Source organism: Pleuronectes platessa, chromosome 2 (genome assembly GCF_947347685.1).
Source record: "Pleuronectes platessa chromosome 2, fPlePla1.1, whole genome shotgun sequence".
Classification (NCBI taxonomy): Eukaryota; Metazoa; Chordata; class Actinopteri; order Pleuronectiformes; family Pleuronectidae; genus Pleuronectes; species Pleuronectes platessa.
In genome coordinates this window covers 28,608,872-28,621,385 of record NC_070627.1, presented here as the reverse complement: position 1 = coordinate 28,621,385, position 12,514 = coordinate 28,608,872, and the positions used below count along the sequence as shown (strand labels likewise).

The window sequence follows — 12,514 nt, the reverse complement described above, 5'->3', positions numbered from 1 at the left end:
TAATTTGCATGTATTCACATTTTATTCAGGAGACAGAGATGGGCATTCCTTATGAAAATTAATTATTTCCCATCATATGAGTACACTGATTATAGCTTAACTATCAAGCTTCTATGTAACTCGAAACAAAACTGAATTTGTACTCCATGTAGATCATAAACTCTTTAATTAAAAAACAACTCACTAAAATAAAATGAAATGAAAAGGATTCAGTGTTTTTTCCAGACAAACCACAGCTCCCCTGTTTACTTGTTTGTGTTTACAGACCAGTCTTTTCCAGTCCATTAAAACGGACTGGTGTATCACAGCATCGGACAAATGTAATCAATGTGGTGTCCACATCCTCCCAGAGCATCTCAACATTTAAGTGCTTTGCTATAATCAATTTATTTGTTATAGTAGCTCATCATTTTATTGTATTTCCCATTTTGCCTGTATTATTTTTATTACTCCTTTCCAGTTTGATTGATTGATTGAAACAAAAGAAATACAAATCTTCACATGAATAAACATAAATCATTCCCATTCACATTCAGTCTCTCTTTCTCTCTCGCTCTCTGACACACACACACAAACACACACACACACACACACACACACACACACACACACACACACACACACACACACACACACACACACACACACACACACACACACACACACACACACACACACACACACTCACACACAGAGTCGGCCCCTGCCTCTGGACAAACTGCAGCAGAGGACGACAACAAAAACATCCAAACAATAACTGTGGATTTTTATAAATGTAGCATGTCACATGAACCATATCTGACCATTACATATCCCAAAGTATCAATACACACAGCTTTGACTGCCTGTTGTCTTTAGTCTCATCCTGATGATTATCCAGAGAGACACGCATGATGGCCCCTCTGTCTCATGGTGTGTCACATGGAGCAACACTGCCCCCCTCTGGACAGAGATATTCATACGTACACTGGGACTAAATGACTAGTGCTTATGACTGCATGTAAGGAACTTCTTGAATCTGATTTCACTGTAAAAATATATATATATAGAAAATATTTTAAATGTATCAATCAATCAATCAATCAATCAATCAATCAAATTTTATTTGTATAGCCCATATTCACAAATTACAATTCATCTCATAGGGCTTTAACAGGGTGTGACATCCTCTGTCCTTAACCCTCAGCAAGAGTAAGGACAAACTACTAAAAACCCTTTTAACAGGGTAAAAATATGTAGAAACCTCAGAGAGAGCCAGTGAGAGGAGATCCCTTCAACCTTTTTTATGCAGTTTTTTTTTAATTAAATTCTGGAAAAATTTAAAAATAATCTTGGTTCTTGAAAGCTGAGAGCTCTTGAAACAAATTAAAATGGGTGAAATAACATTTGGGAGCTCAAATCTTGTAGAGACCATGGTCTCTTTCGTGGTTGAACCCTGCAGTAGCTCCGAGGAGGAGGAGGCTGAGAGCGAGGTCAGAGGAAAGATGGAAAGGGAACATCAAAGAAAACAAAGAAGAACAACAGTGGATACAATCTCAGTAGAGAAATGTGAATTTACAGTTAGAAAGGTAATAACAGACATTTCATTATCAATTAATGAGGAAAGCTCAAGTCATTCAAGAAAAAAGAATGGTGACCTCCCTCTAGTGGTATTCACTGTATACAGAGCATTGTGGATAATTTTGTTTTATCCGTTTTCTGCTGTTTTTGACAGACATTTAAAAACATAAAACAGCAACACCATTTTCCAATACCAATCTAATAGTCCTCTGGATAATCCACCAAACTAAAAATAGACAGTTTTCTTTCGAACCATTTCCTCTTAGTAGTAGCTAGTTTCCATATACAGACAGATTATTACATTTCTGTATTATTCAGAGTATCAAGGACTAGCATTGCAAACAAAATAAATTTCCATTGTGTTAGGGTGGGGACATCTGTGGAGGATGTGAGCAAGTAAGCAGCAGTAAGAGGATGGCTGTTGCTGGTGGAGAAGAATGAAGAGGAGCCTGGGCCTGAAAGAAAACAAGAAGAAGATGAAACTAAGCAGGAGAACAAAGAGGAGTGGTCATTACATTACATTACATGTCATTTAGCTGATACTTTTATCCAAAGTGACTTACAATTAGCATCCATAAGGTCAGTAGAGGTCTGGAGTACAAGAGATCCATGATGGGGACCAAAACCCAGTCCATTAGGTAAAATGTAATTTCTAGGGTCCTTGGTAAAGTTAGGGGTCAGATAAGAGTTGGGTTAAGTTCTGGGTTAGGCATGAATTGGTCATGGTTAAGGTTAGGGATAAGGTATTGGCTGTCCAAATTGAATGGAAGTCAATGCAAAGTTCTGTCCCATCAGTTTGTGTGTGTGTGTGTGTGTGTGTGTGTGTGTGTGTGTGTGTGTGTGTGTGTGTGTGTGTGTGTGTATGTGTGTGTGCACGCGCGCATGCTGTACCCATTTTCCTTCAGGCCTTGAGATGATTTGGGAGTTTTCTTTCTCATCTTCTGAAGGTTGCCCTGGGTCAAGAGGAAACATTGAACTGAACTGTATACCTTTTATTTAGTTCATTCATTTGTTTGTAACCTTTTTTAGATAAATGCGATACAAATACAGTTGTTATTATTATTATTATTTCTTTATTATAAGAACTGCACATCAGTATCACAGCATACAGCTGTTTTTTATTATTTCGTCCTACAGATTGAAAAAAAATATATCCTCTAAATGATCAGCCTTTGCATAATTTCCTCAGCTGATGAGGAGTATTTTTGAGATGCTTAGTAGTTGTTGTACAGTATGAAACAAATGTTTCCAAAACAGGACTGTTATGAATGTAATTTTTTGGTGTAACCAAAGGATGAAACTCTACAATCGTTAGCAGTTTTTTGGTCAAATAGCTAACGTCTACTTGTTTGAGTATATCTTACTCATCCATACAGCCAGGCAGCTGACTAATTAATATCATTACCATCTGCACAATGTTGACTGTATGAAATGTAGATAAATGTGTCATTATGACTTCAAGGCTCTACATTCTCACCAACCACCAATGAGGAAAGAGGCGGAGTTGCTTGGCAACATGACCCATATAAACAAACTTTGAAAACAATTGAATTCATGCTAATTTTTAAGATGCTAAGTTTTGTTTCCCCACAGGCTCATTGCACTGTTGAGCTATTTTTGATATATTGTTTCCAGCTATTTGTTCCTGTAGTTTTTGTCCTGCGATGGCCAAAGTCAGGACGTGTGAACCGTTTGAGCTTTACAACGTCCTCAAACAGTGCAGGGCTGTGTTTCGAGTCTGGCAGACATTAACTAGCTCTGTTTGGTTGGTAAGGGACAGGATTTATAGTTATTGCATGTTGTCAGGGCCGGAGTCAAAGTCACCATTTATATAGGAGCTTCTTTCAGTTTGACTGCTCTGCTTTAATTAAGCTGTAATGTACTCGTGTGTTGTTTGTATCGATTTTAGATGCTCGTGAAATTCAAGATTACAACACGAGTCACATCATAATATGGTTATAAATTTACTTAGTTTCAGGATTCATGTCAGATGAATGATATGTGCACTTAAAATTAGCCTTCATGAAAGTTTTTCATGATAAGCATGTGAATATATATGTGATGACCTGTGACTTTTGACCACCAAAATGTAATCAGGTCATCTTTGATACCAACTGAATGTTTGAGCCAAATGTAGAGAATTTCTATCTCGGCTTTCCTGAGATATTGCATTTTGAGACAACCCAAACGTACACAACAAATCAGATCCGTTATCAACCTTGAAAGAGTAAAAGTCAGCTTGCATATCTCTTTGCTACCTATAAAGAATGAAATGATCTAGAGGTGACCTCCCTCATGTTCCTATACCTCAACACATCCAATACCTCAATTTGTAGATACCTTTACTACACAGCCCACTTCGTCTAGTCATCTCAGTGAAGCTTTAAAAATGTGAATTGGTTGTGAGATATATGATGAGCTTTGGGATTAGGGAATCAGAGAATGTTTCTTTAATACTACACTACAGTAAGTGCGGTTTAATGCCATGCATTGCATCACTCAGTTGCTTTCATATTTGTATAAAAACAGGAAGGTGGGTTGGTGGGACCCTGAGTCATCTTTACTGGAACCATTTCATATATCAAGCAGAACTGCTTGGAGGCAAATTGACCTGAAAGCTCCCAGCAGGCTTTAATGTTTTCCTCGCTTTTAAACGCGGCTCAATGATTTGGAGCCCAGTCTTTATATAGAAGAGATTAGAGACTCTGATTCAGGCTGTAGGTTTGTGGAGTCTCAGGTGGATTTGGCTGCAATTAGTTTGTGTATGTTGATGTATGTTCCCCTGAGACTGGCTTAAGGAGCCATGTATTTGAATTACATCACAGTCAGTGGCAATGTATTGACAATCTCAAGAGGAAATTACCACTCCGGTGACCTTTATAGTTTTTTGTTCTGTTTGATTATTGTGAGTTAGTAGATGTTTCAGGTTTTTGGCGTGTGTGTAGTTATCTTTTTATTGTATCTTTCTGTATACACATGTTCTAGATGTTTGAAATTAAATTGATATAAAAAGGAGACTACTACTGGTGTTTATTTCACTGGGCAATCATCTGCCATTTTTGATCTTCCCATGAAGACCTACTGACATACTGAATTCTTATGTAAAGGTTACATTTCGGAAAACAAAACTAAAAAAGCTCAATCACACAAACAGAAGCGAGAATACAATTAATTAATTACAACAATTAATTACAAGCACTTATGTCTTAGAATTCCTTACCAAGGTTTTTTCAATAAAATGGTAAACTACTTGATATGTTTACTTCTCAAAAGAGTGGTATTTATGGAAAGAGGTCAGCATCCTGCTTTTATTTTTTGTTTGGAGGATGTGGGTGTAAGGAATGTAGAGACAAGTAATAAAGCACAACAGAGTAGTTTCTGAGTTCCTTATAATCCCTCCTACGATTATTTTGTGCTTGAGAAGTCAAAACCTTCTGCGTGACTCTACCAGGATTCAGATGGTAAATTCCTCCTGCCAGTGGCTGCGGAGGTTGACAGTATGCAGCATGTGGACGTCTACGACAGCACCACACACTGTTTGCATGAAAAAGGTAACTACCTGAAGAAATAATTAAAGGGATAGTTCACCCATTAATGCAAATTCAATAATTATCTTCTCACCACTTTGTTTGAAGTGTTTGAGTCAACAAAACACTTTTTGTGTTTCAGGGGTTAACAGTGTTGCAGTCAAAACCCATACAATTGAAGTAAATAGCGCCCACTTCATCAAACAGAAGAAAAAAAACATAGAAAAAACTACAGAAAATGCCTGAATGTCGTCTGTTGTCCTCTTAGGTACTGCTGCAGTAACTGCGAGACGAGATTAGCGAGTTACTGCTGCAGTAACCGCAGCTATCATGAGAACCCGCGATACTCACAAGTTCTCGTGAGAACTCACAAGAGCTGCCCCCACGCCTCCATTGGCATTGTGATTGGAGGATAATGAGTGAATTTACATTTTTGGGCAAACTATCCCTTTAAATCAGGGGTTCTCAAACGTTTACAAGCTGGGCCCCCCCAAAGCTGGTTAGGGGTAGTTGGGGCCCCCCCACCCACCCGCCACCGCCGCCCTCAACTACACCACCATATATAGATAGATAGATAGATAGCATATTGTTATTGATAGGCCTGACATGTCAAGGTTAGGCTATTGTTAGGCCCATACAGACAATTATTATTACTTTTTTAACTATTTATTATTATTATTGTTATTATTATTATGATTATGATCAGTAGTAGTAGGCCTGTTAATAGGCTATTAATATTAGCAGCTATGTGAGCCTGCATGCTTTCTTATTATAATAATCAACATTATTATCACCATCATTATATTATTATTATTATCATAATAATAATAAGTGTCATTATTGCTATCATTAAGTTACTGTTATTATTATGGGCCTCTTGTGATCTTTAAAAGAAATCTTGCAGGTCTGTCAATGTGAGACATGAGCCTGATTTGCCTCGCAAAGGTCCTCAAATTTTGGGGCAATGTTTGACAAACATATCCTCAGGTCATCCTCGATCTGTGCGCGGTTGCGATATTAAGTTTGAGCGCAGTCCGTCTTGAAAAGCCTGCTTCGCACAAATAAGTTGATGCGAAAAGGAGGATAATTTTTAAGGCTATGTCGCAAAGCTGAGGGTATTCCGGCATCATTGCTACCCAGAATGACGAAAGAGGGGAGGTGGTAAAACAGATGCTTTAGTCTACTGTCACTCTTCAGCTCAATAAGCTGCTCTTGCATGTCTATTGACAGCTCGTCTGCTGAGCAGAGAAATGGATCCCAAACCCAGGCGAATGAACGGTAGTCCTCTTTGAAATAGGACCCAAACTGATTCTTCAGCGCTAAAAGGTGATCAGCAGCTGATTGGAGGAGAGAGGAGAAATCAGTGCCACGTGCATCGGCAATGAAGTCTGCAAGGCTGGGAAACATGTCGCAGTTTCCAGAACTGATGCGAGCATGCCAGAGAGCAATTTTTTGCGTGAAGGCATTCACTCTATCAGCGAGGAGCAGAACGTTAGATTCGCGGCCTTGCAAAAACAGATTAAGGCCATTCAGCCGGTCAAAAATATCCACCAAATAGGAGAGAGAGGCAAGCCACATGGCATCATCCAGGTGCTTTGCCAGATCTGTTTGACTTTCAGTCCAAAAAATGTTGACCTCCTCTCGCAGCCCATACAGCCGTTTTAACACCCGCCCCATGGAGAGCCAGCGAACTTCAGTGTGCAGCAACAGCTGTTCGTGCCCTGACCCCATCTCCTGGCAGAGGACCCCAAACAACCGGGAGTTAAGTGGTTCATTATTTTCACGGCCTGGTGAAGCACTGACTCGAAGAGCGGTGGCATTTTCTTGGCAGCAAGTGCCTCGCAATGGACCATACAGTGTGTCCATTGGACAAGTGGAGCAACTTGCTGGATGCGAGCTACGAGGCCACGCTCACGCCCTGTCATCGACTGCGCTCCATCTGTGCAGAGGCCAATACACTTTCCCCAGCCCAAACCACTGTCTTGGATGAACGAGTCAAGGACATTAAAGATTGCCTCCCCTGTTTTACGGGTCTGAAGAGGCCGGCAAAACAGGATGTCCTCCTCAATTTCCTTTTCCGGCACATACTTGACATAAGTGAGAAGCTGGGCCTGTCCAGCGATGTCAGTGGATTCGTCCAGCTGCAGTGCATAGTAAGGACTGATTTGAATGTAGTGTATTAGTTGCTCTTTGATATCACTAGACATTTCTGATATCCGGCGTGACACAGTGTCATTTGACATGAGTTTAGCAGCTGCACTCTCTCCTATCATTATTCTACACATGTCTTGCGCGGCCGGCAAAATCAGTGTTTCAGCAATTGTATGGGGTTTGCCAAGCTTAGCAATTCTATGAGCACTACATACGATGCCTCCAGACACTGCTTGGAGAAAGTGCTATGCTTGGAGATGGTGGTTTGTTGTTGCTGGAGGCCATCACGTTTACGTTTAAAGAAGTCCACAGGCTTCTCTTTCAAGTGTTTGGTGTCGAGGTGCCTTTTTAATTTGCATGGCTTCATGCTGTCATTTGCCAGCAACTTGGCACACAAAACACACTGAGGAGGTTGCTCAGTCGTGCCAGTGACGGTGAAACCAAACTGCAAATAGCTCTCGTCATATTTGCAAAGCTTTGGCTTCTTCGCAACTGGCGCATCGGTTGCCTGACTTTTATGAATCAGAAACTTGTCCATAGTTGTGTTTGTTTGCTGATACAGTGTGTGTGATGTTAATAAAGTTCTAATTGCAACGTCGTGGTCTTGTGAATGTGTTTGTATGTGTGGCTGTGAGCGACTTGCACACGAATAATGAATAAGGCTGTGCTAGGCAATGGTTCCTAACAAAACGAAGAGTACACAATGTAGACAGGGATAGCACAGAATAGTATTCAAGTGCTGGTGTTCTATTTGTTGCAACACGGTGGACGATTGAAGATGTAAAGGTAGGTGTTAAGGAGAAAAGGGCTAGCTGCCGTTGGAAGAAGTTAGCTGGCTAGAAGGCTAGCTCTTGGAGCTTTCTAAAAAAAGACTGTGGAGCAAATTACTCCTTAGATTAGGCTACGAATAGGCCTACTGCAAGTGCAGGAAGTTATTACTAAGGAAGGAGTGAGTCTTTAAAAAGACTGTTTATAAAGCAATGAATATCTTAATGATAGAGGAAACAAGAGCAATCACACAAACTTTGCAGGGTGTCGTCTCAGTGAGGGTGAGTGCTGACCATGCCTACAGTTACTTTTATACTCGGAAGCGTACGTGCAACTCGCGTTCAAATGATAACGCTCCTCTTTTGATTGGTGGATCAGGAACGAAACAATATTTGATTTGTTTGTGTTAGTCCAGCCCCTAGCATTTTGCCACTGAGGGAGCTTTCACTAACCAGTGACAGGTGGTCGGTCTTTATTTTTTTTTTTTTTGTAAAAAAAAATGTTCACCTCTGACATCGCGCCCCCCTAGAGAGTGTCCGCGCCCCCCCACTTTGAGAACCACTGCTTTAAATGTTTTTTCAAAGCATCTCTGCAGAGTTGAAAAGGCTGTTTACCAGTTGACTAAGATAACACAATGCTGTGTAGGTATGATGACAATGTTTTGTATGTAATTTCTGTATTTTCCCTTATCCCCCTTCACTTCTCTGACAGATGAAAGCTAATTGTTCCCAGCAGGCAAAGCCCTCAGTCGGTATTTAAGCCACAGCCCTGTTAAGTGAAGTTCATCTTGTTTTGTGCAGGCAGAGCAGCTGAATGTGCTCAGGTCCTAAAGCAAGTCTCTGTCCGGTCCACATACTGAGTGAAGGCTTTCAGAGGTTCTCAGCTCTGTACCTGTTCTTAAGGACGGAGAAAATGATGTACACCATTATGGTAAGACAAACTCAACTGACCTGGAGGTTCATACACTCATAAATAAGGCTGTTAAGGTTCATCAGAATAATAACACGTATTACTATACTGTACTTAACCACAAGTTTGAGTTATTTAGGCTTTTATACTTTACTTTTAAAGTTTTAGACCAGGTTATTTAGACCTAATTTCTTTGCTTTAAAGTCACTTTATCGATCTGCTGTGATCTAATATGTTTAGTAAACTGAGGGATTTAGAAGAATACAAGCCTCAAATAAATGCCCTGGCCTTCATTTAAGGAAATACTACATTTCTATGCTGCAGGAGCTTGAAAACATGAAGACCACTAGAAATTGTAGCAGGACTTCTTTATAAAATAATAATAATAATAATAATAATAATAATAATAATAATAATAATAATACCCCAGTATTCTCACAGATCTGAAAATCATCACCATCATCACCATCCCACAGAGTGAAATTCTGGAGTACGGCAGGACTGAATATCTGAAATATCATTACAGTTCTGACCTTTACATACAGCTGCTGTTGAGTTTGTTCTGAATTTCTTGTGTGTTATTTGGATCTAGGTCCATGAAGGGGAAACATGCCATTCTTAACATCCCTGTCAGTGCTCTCTGATTTGTATTCAAGTTTTGAAGGGATTTGCAATTTTATTGGTAAGTCAGGCTATACTTGATTGAAATGAGACATTCTAACAAATTTGTGATTTAATCATTCAGTGTAAAGTGCAATAATCAAGACCACAAACATGAATAAAGTGTGTATTAATTGCTTAAACTGAATTTGGAAAAGTAATAAATGTCAATTCGATCGTTTCCTTTACTTCAACTTAGAGGACATAGGTTATATTTGGGTTTTATTTTTAAAAGAAAATACTTGTTAATTGGTTATAAATGCAGTAGAGATGATATGCTCCGCAGTCTATGAAAGATCTTCCCTAAAAATATATCCCCATTTACGTGGATTACTAGTTTCTAGTTCATTGAATTGTAAACTATCTCCTGTTTTCAGGGTCACACATTAACATGGACTCTCGTGTCCTGGAAGTTTCCAGACAGGGCAGAAGCCGCTGCAGCACCGTTATCATTATCTTTTTCATGCATCACTTCAAATACACACTGAAGGCAAGTGAGGTATGTTACCCTGTGTGTCTGCATAGCTGTGCAAGCAGGGTATTGTGTTCACCTGTCCGTTTTGTGTGTGTGTGTGTGTGTGTTTTTGTGTGTGTGTGTGTGTGTGTGTGTGTGTGTGTGTGTGTGTGTGTGTGAGTGTGTGCAGATATTTCATTTCTCAGATATCTTTGCAAATAAATGTGAGACAATCTAAAACTTCTATTGTTGAGAAAAAGATTCCCCATCATATCATGTCACATGATGAGGGATGCCATTAAATTAAGTCAGAAAATGACACCATTAGTGTCTCTGCATCCTTTAGGCTAATACTCCACGATCGGAAAGCTTGTAAAGATCAAAAACATAATTTATGTTGACATCACCTTCCAGCACCTCTATGGATCATAATTTATCATGTTATTCTTTATTTTGTCTGTTGAATTTGTACAAAGTAAGTGTAGAAAGTGCACAAGCTGTGGTTTTAGAGTAGCATACTCTGATCTACAGCCTGGCAATATAACGTGAAAAATATATGAGACTGATATGGGTCATGGAAAGAAAGCATATGGATATGGAATTTAAAGTTACATTCAGTGAACATAACGCTATTAGTTTGACTTTTTTTTCAGGAGGCCTGGAAGTATCTTCTGAAATGTAAACCCATCATGAGGCCAAACACAGGCTTTCTAAAGCAGCTGTCTGACTGGGAGCTTCACATCATGGGAACTAAAGTGACTGATATCTCTGAACCTCATTTTTAACTAGGGAATGTGACTAGTTTATTATCACCAATATTATGATCATTATTATTTCCTCAGATAGAATTATTGTAATTTGTCGTTTTTTACATATATTTTACATAGGCTCAATAAAAATATGATTTGATGCAGCTTTTGCACTTCACTGGTAAGGTCGAGACTTTACAAAATTTGGGAGAAAGCCAAGAGTTGCCACAATGAGCAAACACTTTGGCGAGTGTGGAGAGAAAAAAGCTCTAGAACCAGACTCAATGGTGGGGGGCCATCTGCCTCGACCTGTTTGGGTGGATGGAGAAAAATTGGGATGATGTTATTAATGAATAAGATAAGTACTTTACCTTTACCCTAATAAGTCAGTTAGGCATGAGTACTTAATTGTTATTACTAAGTTATAACATGATTACCTAAGTACTCAAGGGTCAGAACATATCCATCTTCAAACCTGGCCTTAATACACAGCTGAAGGTTTGTGACTGTATCTTGCACAGCTGTGCTATCATTGTGACAGTTGCTTTCTCATTGAACATTTTGCCATCAACTCTCACACAGATTCAAAAGGTGATACCCACCGCTGTCAAGGCTGGCAATAAAAACTATATTTTTATGGGGCCATATTACTTATTAATGTCGGACCCAGTTGATAGTGTACTTAGAAGTTGCAAAGTCCCAGTAAGAAGTCACACAGTGAACCTGGGACCCAGCAGATCTGATACCCCAGGCAGCTTCATACTTTGCCCTCAAACTGCCTTGTTCTCAGGTGACATTGTAGAGGTATTTAACCAAAACCTAAATGTTAGCATTTAAAAGTGGTGGTGAGTTTTGAAGTGGCGCTCAAAATAGTGATACCTATTTATCAATTGTTACAAAAGTTATCAATTGCTGTGATCATTCCTCTTGTCCATACTTACAACCGATGTAAGGTGGATAAAATATGCACTTCTTGCCTTGTGCAGGGATATATTAAAGTTTAAAGGCTGTCTGACAAAACACATTCTATTTTAAAGTTTTTTTCGATGCATAAAAAATCTAAAATCAAATCAAAAGTATTACACTATTATCAAAAGCTAAGACTCAAGGAGCAAAACATAGGCCCAGATTTGCACCATTATAAGCAGTGTCAGCTTCACACTTTTTCCCAAACAATATACACAGTGATTTGCAAAACACTAATTACACTTGTATACATTAGACACAGAAGTATATGATGATGTCACTTCCTTGCATTTCCAAAGCACTGATAAATTACCACACCTATGAGCCAATTGTTTCAACACCGCCATCAGGTGCGCAAACACATGATTGCTTAATTGTAGACACACCAATCAGGTTTAAGCACTATAAAAATGCAGCAGGTGAGTTCACCTGACTTCCACCAAAATGGAAGGAGTCAGAAGAAGAAAAGTGAAGGTGAGAGGGGGAATCCAAGGAGGAGGAGGAGAAGGAAGAAGAGGAAGAGGCGGAGGCCGTGCCAGAGGTAGAGGATGAGGGGGAGGTAGCGGAAGAGGAAGACCTGGGGCAGGAGGAGGATGTCCTCAAAGAAGAAGAGGACCAAATTTATCAAATGAAATTCGTGCAACACTAGTTGACCATGTCGTGAACCACAGATTGAGGCTGAGGGAGGCTGGACTAAGAGTTCAAATCTTAGCAGCTAAACAGTGAAATCTGTCATTGTAACCTGTTTATCTGATATTTGCTGAGCTTAC

At 39.5% G+C, this 12,514-nt stretch overlaps 1 protein-coding gene across 1 annotated transcript; it reads left to right on the top strand.

The window, feature by feature from the left end:
* The first annotated feature begins 3,224 nt into the window (after positions 1-3,224).
* On the top strand, positions 3,225-10,836 carry styxl1 (serine/threonine/tyrosine interacting-like 1). The gene is given in 12 exon segments (XM_053429641.1): positions 3,225-3,281; positions 3,284-3,329; positions 3,470-3,515; positions 4,090-4,093; positions 5,012-5,111; positions 8,807-8,827; positions 8,830-8,936; positions 9,240-9,256; positions 9,258-9,283; positions 9,550-9,597; positions 9,953-10,065; positions 10,683-10,836. Coding segments are annotated over 12 exon segments (717 nt in total). The 3' UTR covers positions 10,815-10,836.
* The last annotated feature ends 1,678 nt before the right edge of the window (positions 10,837-12,514 follow it).